Below are 14,461 nucleotides of genomic sequence, written 5' to 3' on the forward strand. Positions count from 1 at the left end.
AGTATTATCAGTTATTAATTTAACACAGAATACCATTATTATTTGGTTTACTTCAGTCTGTAAATAGTCATTAACTACGTTGAGTGAAGGATGTACATGTATGTACTTCTGGCGTTTTCCCTTGTAAACTGTGTACAAGGTTCAAATCGTATTACGGAATCTCAATTCAAAGCAATCAATTTTGCTGAGGCTGTAGAAGGCCGAAAACTCGAAGGGAACGTCATAAAAGACTTGGAACTGACATCCGAAATATCTTGTCAATTTGAATGCGTCAAAGAAACTCGCTGTTTGTCATACAACTTTCATTCCATCCAAGGGAAATGCCAGCTAAGTGACTCGGATCGTTTTGTTGGTCACGTAAATTTTAAAAAGGAAGACGGAGCGTTATACAGAGGAATACAGGTAACAATTATTGAAATTTGTATCTTGTAAGGAGGAAGAGATGGGGTAAACGCGCACACTGAAAAAAAAATTGAATTTCAAAAAAAAAGATAACAATTCTTTTGTAGAAGCATTGATATACCTTATTATAGCAAATAAACTCTCCAAGAAATTAAAGCGAAATTTTACTTTTTTTGTGAGCGTTAATTTCCGACACCCTAAATCTAACCCCAAATTTTGGATACTGTCTGCGCACATATAGCAACTAGGAAACAAGTGCCTTCTCTTTTTGCAAACTATTTTTCAATCTTTTACAATGTAAAAGCCTTTAGAAATCTCATCTCAGTGCAATATTTCCAGTTCACTCTTGCTTTCAGAAGAGCGGTTTTCGACATCTTTTTTTAAACTACAGCCGAAATATATTTAGAGACATCCCTTATCGCGTAATTTTTTTTATCGATTTTAAAATTTGGCCCCATTTTCCCCTTAAAATTTAAGTCCCGTTAATTTCAAAGACCATATTTTACTGGAGCGTCAATTTCCTATAATAAGACTATCATCTTCAATGTTATGCGAAGAGTAATATTAACCATCTTTTTGCAAGAAACAGTCGGGTTTGCTAATAAAAAGTGAAGAAATCTGTTCAGCATCTTAGCTATTCGTTTGTGAGGGAAGAAACTACGGGAACAATATGTATATATTAAAAAAAGAATAATTTTAGTTTTAACGTAGTTTTGAGTTAAGTTAACTGTATAACTTTGGAGTTTTGTTGCGGATCATAACTGTAATAGGCGTAACTGTGTAACTGTAACATGCACTAGCTTTCTGATTAACTGTTATCCACCTGCATCGTGTTTAAAGTTATCAATTTTAATAGTCTTATAAATGATTGTTTACACCTTGTAATTAGGTTTATTCTAGTTAATACTGTAATCCGGCATCGCGTCTTGTGTTCGTCTTTTCAATAAAGTTGTTAGGGTATTGTGAAATATTCTTGGTTGAGAATTAAAGTCTGGAATGGACCCAAGTTCTATCTGCTACTCTTGACCTCTCCGAAGATTGCACACAGACGCAACTCTCTCGAAGCGAGTGACTATTTCCCCTATTATCACACTTTCATTTTTCTGCTCAGAGCACCTGCGAAAGAGACAATCCATGCAAAGAAAATGAAGTATGTATTGCTGACTACAAAGCAGGCACTCACTTTTGCAAAGGTAGGTGAACGTTTTAGGTTTCCGCAGCCATTTTGGCGGCTGTAGATATTTAACAACTATTCTTCGAAGTGGAGATGGTTAGTGGTGGATTAGGTAAATATCCAGCTCTAGCCACCGACACTGAGGTGAATAGTTGTTTTAGCATATACCGTAAAATTCCGGTTTAAAGCCCACCCCCGATTATAACCCCCCCCCCCCCGGTTATAGACTCATCTACCTGAAAACAAAAAAAATACATCCGATTATAAGCCCCTCCAGATATAAGCCCCCCTTTCCGGATGACAGTACTGAACAGGGCTAAATGTTGCTTTATTATGCGTTTCTAACTTAAAAACGTATAACGATCAACACTCCCGTGGCTCTTTTCGACACGTTGTTTTTTTCATTCCACTTATAAGCCCTCCCGGATATAAGCCCCTCGACTTATAAGCCCACCCAAAACCGCTTACAAAGTTGTATAAGCCCAGGGCTTATAACCGGAATTCTACGGTACTCAAACAGTGAGATCATATAGCCCGAAAGAATGATTTTTGACTAGTTTATTGCTGTCAACAAGTGCAGTTTTCGCGCGTTAGTTGCTCGTAGGTGAACAGCAAATGATATTCGGAGTTTGAGAGACCAATCAACGCGCGCCAAAAACGCTATCCACTGTTTGAGTATAAACAAATATAAAATATACTTGAAGGTACAAAATTCAATGACTAAAGAGCCCTATCAATTAAAAAATTGAATGACGTTTAAAAACCGTATACTTAAACCCAGAAATTTTTTTCAAGTACATTCCGACCTCTATTAAGCGGCCGACTATTAAGCGGCCACCCTCCATTAAGAGGCCACTTTCCAAAATCCCGATTTATTTGTCACTGAACTGCTGTATTTGATACCTCTATTCAACGGCGCGCCACCTCTATTTAGCGGCCGCGGCCACCTTTGTGCTGTCGCAAGTATATTATTTATATGGATTTTTACCTCCATTAAGCGGCCAGCAAATAATCGTTCCAAGCGAAAGGGTGACGGATGAAACATATCATACTAACTGTTGATGCAAAAAGGCTTTAGAAACTTGTCAACGATGTTTTGCATATTTTTCTGTACATTTTCAACCAGAAGAAATACTGAACATTTTAACTACGCGCCCTCTGTGTTAGAGCTAGAACTATGCATAGGCTGAAAATACACTTGATGTTTTGTTACAATGAATGTTGAATCTATCTGCATATATGCTCCCTTTTAAAAAGCAGTTTGCTAAATATAGTCAATAAAATCATGTTTACTGCCATTCCTATCCGATTTATATTGTACCTCTATTAAGCGGCCACTTTTCAAAGTCCCGAGGGTGGCCGCTTAATACTATTCCAAACTTTGGCATTTTCGGGAAAGAAACATATTTAAATTAAACAAATCTTTTAAAATTCATAATTCAAACAGACTTTTTTTTTTCATTTTAGAATGCCCCAGAAACTGTCATGATCATTACAAAAAAGGCTCCACAACTGACGGTGTCTATTTGGTTTGTCCTGACAAACAAGAACCCATTCAAGTGCTGTGTGACATGAAAACTGAGGGCGGTGGTTGGACAACTTTTCAAAGGCGTATGGATGGATCCGTGGACTTCTTTCTCGACTGGGCATCGTACAAAAAAGGTTTTGGAAATCTGAATGGAGAGTTCTGGCTCGGAAATGATAATCTTCACCGCCTGACCGCGTCTGCTAACATGATGCTTCGTTTCGATATGGAAGATAACGAAGGTGACCGAAGATATGCCGAATACACGACCTTTTCCGTGGCCGACGAGAATGATAACTATCGGGTGACGATCGACGGATACCAAGGCACGGCGGGAGACTCGCTGGTATCTCTTTATCAACCCATCAAGTATGTTATAAGCATTTTGTTTCACAATAATTTGCAGTGTACATTACAGAGGATTCAGGTTGTCGTGTTCGTTGTCACGGTTGATTGATTGCGTTTCGAGGCAAAATGTTGACGTTGCTACGTGGGAATGACAAAGCACGTTGTCACTTGTCCAGCGACTGTTACTATAAGGGATATTCGTGTCTTTGGCCATTATGGCGATTGAAATCAAGATAGAATACTCCAACTATTCTACAAAAAGAACAACTCCAGTATTTTTCACAACCCGCTTTTTCCTAGACAGAACGGTGTCATTTTGCCTCGGAACGTAATCAATCAAACGTGACAACAAAAGCGACAACTGAGATCGTTAAACGCTGAACCTGAATCTAATCAGTGAATATTTAGCAATTATTGGACGAGGCTTCGATACGGCGGATAACACTCACCGAGATCTGCATCATTCTTCATTTCTTACGAAAACGGAATTCAATAATTGTTTTATTATTCATTCAAAATATTTCCAGAGCTCTAACGAAGAAATTTATTTTGAATGAATGAGCATTGCAAAATCACTAAGAAACGATGGAGCTAGACTGAGTCGCGTAGTAGCTCTCGTAAGCTTGTTATTCTACTGGTCCGTTAGTGTTGCAGTGACTATTGGTTCGGGCATGGTTATTATGGTTCGGGGGATGGAGACATTGTCTCTGTTATTTTTTATCGTTCTCTCTATGGGCAGCGAGCCATTCATGTAGCAGCACCTACACCCCTTAATAGATTTACTTTTTCCTCATTTTTGCCCTTTTAGTAAAATGAAGTTCTCGACTAAAGACAGAGACAATGACGGCAGTGGAACCAACTGCGCTTTGGGTTATAAAGGAGCCTGGTGGTATAGAGCATGTCATGATGCTAATCCCAATGGTTTGTATCAAGGGGGGAGGAAAAGGAGAAGGAATCACATGGTTGTCATTTAGACCCCAAGATTATTCCTTAAAGTACATGGAGATCAAAGTTCGACCAATTTAACACTTTCGGTACTGAGTGTTTTAGTATACAGCTTTTTCAATTATTGAACATTGTCAGATCCAAGCCAAAAGCTTAAAGACAAGACAGAATAGTGGTGTGGGTATCATGACTGGAATTTTGCATATCGTTCTAAAGAAAATATACAATTTTGTATTTTTGCACGCGCATAATTCTTAAATTGGTTGATTTTAGAAAAGTCTTCTAAAACTGAGTGAGACATAAAGTACTTTGTTTTTACATGTCTGCAGAGGACGAATAAGTGCAAATTGCGGTCTTGTCTTAAAGCTTTGGTCGGACAACGTTAATTAAAATATACGAGCTGTATAGTAGAGCTCTGGACCTTGTAGATAACTTTCTAAAGCAAAGCTGACCCAACTATTGACTCCAAATCGTGCCAAAAAGGGCCAATGGTCCTTGTACCACTTTTTACGACATTTTTTTGTATAATTAGCTGTTACGTATTGCTTCGTACTTTAGTATGAAAACATGAACTTCCTTGCTCAAAGAAAGCGATGGCCCGCACAACAGAGTGCCTTTTGGGAAACCACGTATTGCAGAGCTAATGTTTACGACCTTTTTAATTGTCGTTTAAAAATTTAATTCTTGAGAATAAAGTTTTCCAAAAGACCTTCAAAAAAGACCTGAAACTATTGTAAAAGGGTCTAAAAAAATGGAATATTAAACGATTTTAGAACTATGCGTGTTAGGCCATTGTAAGGTACTGTATAAGTAATTTAGATATAAAATATTCGGATAATTTAGTATCACTTTTGAAACCCACCTCTGTGAGTCCTCCGCTGTCAGAGGTTTTTAAATTGTTTTAAAATTAGCTTGTAGTTTTAGGTATCTATGTAACCTTACTTAATTTAAGCCAAATTAAGGCATGAGAAATAAGCATCAAATTAAGAGAAAATATAAAAATAACCTCTAAAAACAGTGAAGGAACATTTCAATGACACAGCAAATGCAAAAGAAGGTACGGATGGCCAAAAGTGACGAAGATTGAAACGGATTGCGATATGGGACTTTGAAATGTTGTTGGGCTGAACAGTTTTCAATGTTAATCTCGTTTGCTTGTAACTTTATTAAATATAATTCCCAAGAGGCACATTTTGGGTGAATGTGTGATGTAATATGGATCAGGTGATTTTTTTTATTAAGGGCGTATTTATTTGCAACATACGCGTATAGAAGTTTCATTTGCTCTTTGAATTTTTTTTTATTTTCGCGCTATTAAAACAACCAAAAAAATTTCAACGGGAAAATGCGACGACTACGCGTATGTTGCAAATAAATCCACCCCAAAAATGCTGCGTAAGAATTTTTTTCACTCAGTTGTGTACCTAGGTACCTTTTTTTCTGTATTAAAATTTTAATAAATCTCGAACTCTTTTTCTTTTACACCTAACATAAGAAACGAAACCGATAAAGAAGACTCTCGCGGTATAAGAAGGTCAAGAGATGACAAACCAAAGTTGTAACTCGTTGCCATCAAAGATAGAAAAAAAAGCTTCCGTTTATTGTTTTTGGACTAGTCTATTTTTCCAAAGCCAACATCAATTCAAAAATTTCTTTTAGTTCCTTTTTTTCAAACATTTCCTTTACTTCTTGGCTTGGGTAGGCTCTAATTTTGTCAGAGTCTTTAGGGTCCTCGGTCAGCGTCTAGTACCGAGGACTGGTTACGAAATTGGGTAGCCTCAGTTGCAAGCGGAGGGTGATTCTATGGGCCAGAAGAGAATGATCGCAGGCGCAACGAAACAAACAAGGCTACTTGTTATGAGAATCTGACTTATGATCAAGGAATATTTTGTGAAATGAACAGGTCCTTTATTGTGATAACCTGCTGACTGAATTTATTATTTGTAAAGGTTTAAACATAGGAGAGGAAACTCACAATGCAACGCTCAAAAAGGAACGGATTTCAATAGACTCTAATTCATTTTCCTCAGAGAGTCTTTTTGGTGTATTGGTGTTTCTAAACAACGAAACTTCTTTCTCTTGGAAAATGAGTACTTTTCTTGTGTAAACATTTCATATTGTTAAAGACAACCAATATGGGTGCCGTCAAAGCATTGTGTCTTGCACTGTTGGTTTGCTAGTGGTGACAGTTAGTATTTATACTGCCTTTTTACACGTGCTGTTCTGTCTTTGTAAATAAATTTCGACTTTTACGTTAACCACGGGCGTATTTATGTTTATCCTACTTTTTTGTTTTTTAATATGTCAAGTGATAATCCTCGCGGCTTATCAGTTTAATGATGGGCACTTGTCAATAAAAAAATTGATTTGCTTAATAGGTCTCGTTTAAAACTGAAATGTGTGCTTCTTGAACAAAACCGGCAGCAAATGAATGGAGGCTAAAATTTCAAAACCGAGAGTTACACCTGCAAATGAAGGCAAAAATCTCTTCACTAGTGACAAAGACCTCTGGTGCCTCACACGGTACTCAATTGAAAACCTGCTTGCTTGCTTGTCTGCGGGGCGAGTTTCAATAAATAATTAGCTCAAAATAACAGGCTATAAACTTTGCAGTGTTTCACTATGGAATATAGAAAATATTGCTTCGGAGTTTAAATTTTTGAGAATGTAAACTGAGAAATAATTGCTCCTTTTGGAAATGTGCTTTGGAGTCAGTGTCAAGTGATTTCAAATGCAAGGGAACAACAGGTCACATGACACCAAAAAACGTGCCAAGAAAACTTTATCGCTTGTTACCGTTTGCTTCTCCGACAAATAGCATCGAAGATTGTTTAATGTTTATCTAACGTGAAATGCCTGTTTACGCTCCCCCGAAACGCTATGTGTTGTCTGGAATGATTTTCATTGGCTTCTTTGTTATGTCTGGTTTGAGGGTAAACTTGAACGTCGCTATTGGTGCCATGGTGAACAATCACACTGCTGTAGTGGACGGACAGACAATCTGCAGGGTAAGATGAAGTGTTGTGTAATCAATGTAAGACATCTAACCTTGAGGTAGAATTATATTTTGCCCTTAACTCTCTAATCATTGTCTAATGAGAATTTTGAACGTATAATTATATTATAAGGAATTATGACAATTCTGAGAATTATTATTGTCAAATGTTATTAACTATGAAGTGCTATTGACTATGATTACGCAATGTCATATTATTTTTCCCTTTATTGGGCGTTTAAGAGGCTAGAACGTACTAGCCCACTATTATGCAATATTTGGCGCACCAAATTCAAAACTAACACATTTTAAAAGACACTTAATTTATAGAGGCTTGTTGGGACTTATATTTGCATACAGAAAATTATGAGACATCTTGAATGTGTCCACAAAGCTCGGTCCACAAATGTACAGTATGAGCCAAATACTAACGCAATTGCAATATGTGGCTATGTTTCGCGCTCCGGATTGCCTGCTGTGTCCCGCAAGAAAAAAATGACGTTCTTTATGCCATGATTGCCATGATATTATAAATGCCTGCAGTGGATATTGCATTATTATGGATCTCAACTGTGTCTTGGTTCATAATTAGGCAAAAAAGGAACTGGGCCAATTTCCAGCCATCTTAATCTCACAGTTTGTCAATAACCCATCTTTTTGAAATTATCACGACAATTCTTTCTTTAGTCGACGATCTGACACCATCTTAATATTCATATCAGTTTTTTAGCTGAATGTATTACTTACATTTGGTCATAAACAGGAAGCAGAATTCAAATGGGAGCCTGAACTAAAAGGTAAGAAAATAACAAAGTCTGTAACAACCAAAAAAACTTCTATAAATCCCTTTTTAACACCACGTGATTCAGTCACCCCTGGTAGATATTTATGTCTCAGCAAAGTTGCTGGGCGACCTCTCATTGGCGAGCTCGAAGTTCCTAAGATAAGATAAGATAAGATAAGATAAAAACTTGTGTTTAGCCCTTATGGACTAATTGGGGACACAATTAAAATACCTAAAATACTATTAATAATGCTAAGCTAAAAATATTTAAAATACTTAACCTAAAAACTAAAAACTAATATTTACAATGTCTTAAGCGCAACAGAGTTTGCAACAGTTACTATTGTTGTCCACGTAGTCCGATAGATTGAGTTTTCTAATTTTAGTTTTGAATGCAGCCACAGTCCTGGGAACAAATGAGTCCGTAAAAGTCCTTTGACGTCAGCCGTCATAAAATCGAAACGTCAAGATCAAGCAGGAGACGAACAACACACAAGACGAACAAATCGTCAGACGACTTGTCCGTCTTGACGATTTGTTCGTCTTCTAGTGTGAAAACGGCCAATGTCATATCATTACGCACAACAACGCACAGAATTGAGCATAACGTACAAGACTGCATGGCCAAGAGAAGAATAACCCTGATAGTTTCTCGTTGCCGCTCTTGGAAGCAGTTGTATCCATTTATAGCCCTGCAGGTTGTATAAATTAATATTATTATGTTCTTTCCGTTAGGTGTAATTCTAGGTGCATTCTACTACGGTTACATGGTGTTTCAAATCCCTGGCGGCTGGTTGGCGTTACGAGTTGGTGGGGCACGTCTTTTCGGAGCAGCAATTCTCACTGCATCTGTATTTACTTTGTTAACTCCCATGGCAACTCGCTGGAGTCCGGCTGCTCTTATTATGTTGAGGATATTAGAAGGCCTCGTGCTGGTAAGACTATTCACTTAAACTGATTGACACCTCCACCGGGGGAAATACTGCACGAATCTAGATCAAAACAATTTGCCCTTCCATATGGAGCCAGAAAAAGTACTTAGTTGACTTGCCTTTTTAAGTTAGAGCGGTTTTCACTTGAGTGTCGAAAGTAAATTGCGTTTGCTTTGGTTTTGCATTACTACGCATAGTGATTGGCTTAAAAATTTCGCGCCACTTTCTCAGCCAATCAGAACTAAAACCAAAACCAATCGTGACTCGCTCGCGCACTTTTTCCCGCGCTTCGTGCCAGCTACAGGTATTTGCTTCGAGTTTTAATTGGTTCACTGGATTGTCTGTGTCCTTTGTGATTGGCCAGAGTAATTACTTTGGTTTTGGTTTTACGACACTGAATTAAAAACTGCTCTAATCAGTATCTGATATACATCTGTTTCTTTTTCGGTTGCTAGGGTGTTTTATTTCCGTGTAACCACGCCATCTGGAGTCGTTGGGCGCCGTCCGCTGAGCGAACAACCCTGGTGACTGTTTCCATAACAGGTTTGTTTCACAACTTTTTGATCCCAGGGCTTTTTCCTTTAACAAAATAGAAAAGCAGCTCTGGTTTCGATTGGTTTGACTGCAGTGTGCTCTAAAACTATGATTACTTAGCTTTCTGGATACGATAGCATAGCATCTGATAGCATAGTTCGCCCTTATACAGAGAAGAGAGCGAATCTACATACAAAAATTAGATGAATACAAGCTTAAAGGGTCTCTTAGTACCATTTGTGTGTTATAATTTTATGCAGGAGCTAGTATCGGCTATTTGCTTACCATGCCCGTTTCCGGTCTGTTGACCAAATATGGCTTTGACGGAGGCTGGGCCTCTGTGTTTTATTGTTTTGGTAAGTGTTTGTGTCCTTCCTAGATTCATTGTATCTCGATAATTGTGTTAGCCATAATTAATAAAATATTTCTTGAAACAATTATGATATGTTAGCTTCATAAACCCTCTTTTATCGCTTCTTTATGGGGTTTGGTCTGGAAATACTTAACAATTTACCCTGCATAATCGCACGGAATTTCGCCTAATACTTCACCGCGAGGTCGTAGGCCGAGTTTGCTAAAATATAGACGATATTCCGCAACAATGATCAGGATAATTGTTTTAACACTCAACTAAAAAAATATTACTTGCTAAAAATATTTAGCAGCTGAAAATACTGTAGTTATGCAGCGGTCTGCAAGACTTTATATAGGACGAATCTTGGCAACCAAAGTATATATCGCAGGATATCTGTTATGTACGGATGTCACATAACAATGACTTTCGTACCATATATGGGCATCGTGGCAATTTGTTAAATAATAATAAATATTAGTAGAAACTCAGCTGTGTTCTATTGGAAATCCGCGAATCTGATTGGTTCTCGCACTGATTTCTATTCGCCGATAGAAAACAGTCGCGCGCTCGCGTAGCTCTTAAAGCGGTGATTTTTCTTGATTTTTGTCTTCAAAGTGCACAATATTGTAGGTTTTGGACTGCAATCCTTTAGAGTTTCTACTAAAACAATTAGACTACGCGCCCTCGTTTTCTGTGAGTGATAGTCAACTCGGCTGCGCCTCGTTGACTATTTGCTCATAGAAAACTTGGGCTCGTAGTCTAATTGTTAATTGGTTTACAGGATAAAGAGTAAGCAATAGAGAATATTTTATGCAATAATTGATTAGCAGACTCATTGAAAAAGGTAATCCTAGCAGTATGCTGAAACTGATTTTTTTTACATTTCAACCAAGCAGTTAATATTGTCACGAGTGTCTGATTGGCGAGGGGAAACGTCACGGCTTTGGGAGAGCGCGTATTTTTCTTAATGACTTATTAACGGTTTTCTTCATCATTTAGGTGTGTTCGGTATTGTGTGGTATGTTGTCTGGGTGATGGTGGTATATGAATCACCAGCATTACATCCTACCATATCAAATGAAGAGAAAAATTTGATACAAGAAACAGCATTGGATCTATCCAAGGTAAAATTTTACACAACAGTTTTATGTTTCCATAAAATTAAGTAAGCGAAACACTTAGTACTGAGGCCCCATTAGGTGGGGTCCGAGTATCCTGTATCCCATTAATTTTTGGCCTAAATATTCTGTATCCGTATCTAAATATCCGTATCGTATTAATTCCCATTAATTCCCATTAGTTCGATATTCCACAATCCCTTTTTTTAATATCGCGTATCCCTATAATTTTTCCCTGAAATAAATATCCCGTATCCCTATAATTTTCTCCCCAAATATCTCGTATCCCTAAAGCCCCTAATGGGGCCCCAGTACTTAAAACAAGTTAAGTTGATGAAGGTATTTCAGGCGCCACAACAAATTCGTAAAGCTGACGTTTTGAGGATCAGCCCTTAATCGGAGCAACATCAGTGTGATAATCAATTTACTGTCTAAACAGTTAGACATATATTGAACTTAGTAGGAGGAGTTTTAAAAGCCTGATACACGTGTTTTTTTTATTATCTCAGGTGGACAAGATTGTTATTCCTTGGAAATCTATTCTACTGTCACCACCCGTGTGGGGAATAATTGCTGCTAACTTTGCTTTAGACTGGGCATTTTATATTTTGCTGATATCGATGCCAATTTTTCTATTAGATGTCATGAAAACATCCATCACTAAGGTAAGCTCGACAGTCCTTTTCAACCACTTTTTGCATTGTTGGAAATTGTCTTACATAAACATAAACTTTATTTCCTCTCGAATTCTTAGAGTAGATATTTTTAATATCTTCGAGAACACAAAAATACAGTAAACTAGATTAGAAAAATGTTATTGTTTTATAGGCAATTAAATGTGTAACGATTATAATTACGATAACTGAAACGACATTAGATAGGGTCAGCGGCTTAGTGAAAGAACCGTTATTACTGGGGGCCCTTCATTGATCTAAGAAACTCGAATGATTAAAATCATCTACAATTTTGCACTAAAAACTGTATAAAAATTCCATATGTGATTATGATTACACCTTATTTCTTTTGTTTATTTTTATGTTCTAGATGGGTTTCTTAGCTGCGACACCTTTTCTCGTCAAAGGGCTGTGCTCTCCAATGTCGGGACTAGCCGCAGACGTTCTTAGAAAGAGCACAGTGTCAACAAAAAATGTTAGAAAAGTGTTTTACGCTGCAGGTAAGCTATACGTTTGAGTTTTTCAGTCTGTTTGTTAGTCGAATGTTCGTTTATTTGTTCGTTCTTTCGTTCTTTCCGTCTTTCGTCCGTCCGTCCGTCTTTCGTCCGTCCGTTCGTCCGTCCGTCCGTCCGTCCGTTCGTTCGTTCGTTCGTTCGTTCGTTAAGTCGGTCGGTCGGTCGGTCGGTTGGTTGGTTGGTCGGTCGGTCGGCCGGTCGATCATTCCTTTGTTCGTTTGTTCGTTTATCAGTTCGTTCGTTCGTTCATTCGGACGGTCGTGAGTTTGATCGTAACACGAGTCAAGTTCGAGCCCGAGTCAACTTCGAGTCACGAGTCAAGTTCGAGTCAAGTTAAATTTCGTTTTTTTTTTTTTGCAGTTTTATTTTAAATTGCTGTGTGAAAATTATATACGTACCGGAGGTATAAGAACAGCAAGATTTGAGTCATTTGACCTCTTCTTTCAGTTTCACTGTCGATTGCGACAGTTTAGTCCTGCATTTGTTCGCAACTGCTTTTCAAACGTTCCTCGGCATTCATAATAGATTTTCGTCACAGATTCCTACCTGTATTAATTACACACAGCTGAGGCAGAGGTTCCATTTCAACAAGAAAGCGTGAAAATTGACGTGAAGTTCAAAAATATTAGCCCTTCTTGACTCGAGCGCCATCTTGTTTTATCCACAGGGATACCATACAAGAAATAAAACATTCTAGCCCATTCTCTCCACGGCAAAATTGGTGGAGGACATGTTGTTTACCTGTCAAACAGTTTATATCATTCCTTGCATCGGAATAACCACGTCCAATGTATTTTTTTGTGTGTGCGGGTTTTACAGAGAGAATTTGTCTAAGATTTTCGAAGCACCTCATAGCTGTGAATGAAAACATTATCAGTCTTGAAAACGCAGCAAACGTTTTGGAAACTTGAACGACAATTCCGTCGCTGGTGAGTTGAAAATCGTTTCGTGTCAAACCAAACAATTGATGTTTATCTTACCTATGCGACATTGTTTGACAATAACAATTACGGTATAGTCAAACGATATTATTGAAAAAAAAAGTGAAAAAAAAGTGACTCGAACTTGACTCGTGACTAGAAGTTGACTCGGGCTCGAACTTGACTCGTGCTACGATCAAACTCGGACGATCGTTGGGTCGCTTGCTGCTCAGCTGCGCGTCTGTCTGTCAGCCTGTAATTCCTTTTTACTTCAAATTTCATATGGTATAATAAACAAGTGCAAAGTCTAATGTCCAAAAGTGCCTCACTGTTGTTTGTTTGTCGTATTTCCTAACAGGGGCTGTAGCAAGTGGGTTCCTAGTTCTAATAGCAGGCTACTCTTTAAATGTAACAGTTGTTGTTATCTGCATGAGTCTTGCCGGATTGACTACGTCACTAGCATTCCCAGCATACACTGTGAACATGTTGGACATAGCTCCGCGCTACTCTAGTATCATTATGGGAGTATGCAACACAGTCGGAACAACAGCCGGTTTTGTTAGTCCAACTATCGTGGGCTTTATCACGCAGGAAGAGGTGGGTGTCTTACAATATATATGCCTAAATACTCTTTCGCCTGTCCTGTAGGGGGTGGGGGGAGGGGGAACCCATACTCCATCTAAGAATAAAGAGTTAAATTGTATATCCAATCTCAGACTGAAAATTAAGAGCATGTTTATATTTTAATATTTTCCCGACAATATTACAACATCCACTAATCATTTTTGTACATTTCAAAACGACCTGATTAAGATACACAGGAAGATGCGTAAAGATATAACTTTGATATAATCTCAAACTAAAAGGACAAAATTGGAACCCCATAGCTAACCTGCGATCAGGGCGGCGTCCTTTTTTCGAAGGGATTCATAGGTATACTGTTTCTCGAGCAATCTAAAAAAGCCAGAATCTGGCTCTTGAACATATGATTTGACAAGTAAATGTCTCATGCTCTCTCTTTCCCCGAAGTGATAAGTAGAGAGGGTGGTCATGATCTCAGGTTACCCCATCGTAGACCTAGAGGACCTGGAGGGTAAAAAGAAAAGACCACATCCAGCGGCACATACCCGTAGAGCGTATCTGTTTTAAAGGTAGTACCTCCAGGGACGCCTGTGGGCAATATTTTTTTTGTTGTATAAACATATGACCTTTAAAGGCAACTTAAGTGCCTTAGAACTCA

General features: G+C 38.1%; 2 protein-coding genes across 2 annotated transcripts; both read left to right on the forward strand.

Annotated features, from left to right (window-relative positions):
* Window positions 1-32: 32 nt before the first annotated feature.
* On the forward strand, window positions 33-4,461 carry LOC144639881 (microfibril-associated glycoprotein 4-like). Its single transcript, XM_078499155.1, has 4 exons — window positions 33-402; window positions 1,514-1,595; window positions 3,044-3,470; window positions 4,258-4,461. Exons 1-4 carry the CDS (start codon window positions 91-93, stop codon window positions 4,421-4,423), a joined length of 987 nt encoding a protein of 328 aa, XP_078355281.1. The 5' UTR covers window positions 33-90; the 3' UTR covers window positions 4,424-4,461.
* A 2,571-nt stretch (window positions 4,462-7,032) lies between these two features.
* LOC144639882 (vesicular glutamate transporter 3-like) lies at window positions 7,033-13,818 on the forward strand (the record flags this gene model as incomplete). Its single annotated transcript, XM_078499156.1, has 9 exons — window positions 7,033-7,402; window positions 8,153-8,186; window positions 8,909-9,108; window positions 9,561-9,648; window positions 9,900-9,995; window positions 10,994-11,118; window positions 11,622-11,777; window positions 12,157-12,286; window positions 13,580-13,818. Coding segments are annotated over exons 1-9 (1,224 nt in total), but the record flags the coding sequence as incomplete, so codon positions are not given.
* Between the last annotated feature and the right edge of the window lie 643 nt (window positions 13,819-14,461).

This window comes from Oculina patagonica, unplaced genomic scaffold, assembly GCF_052425735.1.
Source record: "Oculina patagonica isolate OP01 unplaced genomic scaffold, crgOcupat unplaced144, whole genome shotgun sequence".
Lineage (NCBI taxonomy): Eukaryota > Metazoa > Cnidaria > Anthozoa > Scleractinia > Oculinidae > Oculina > Oculina patagonica.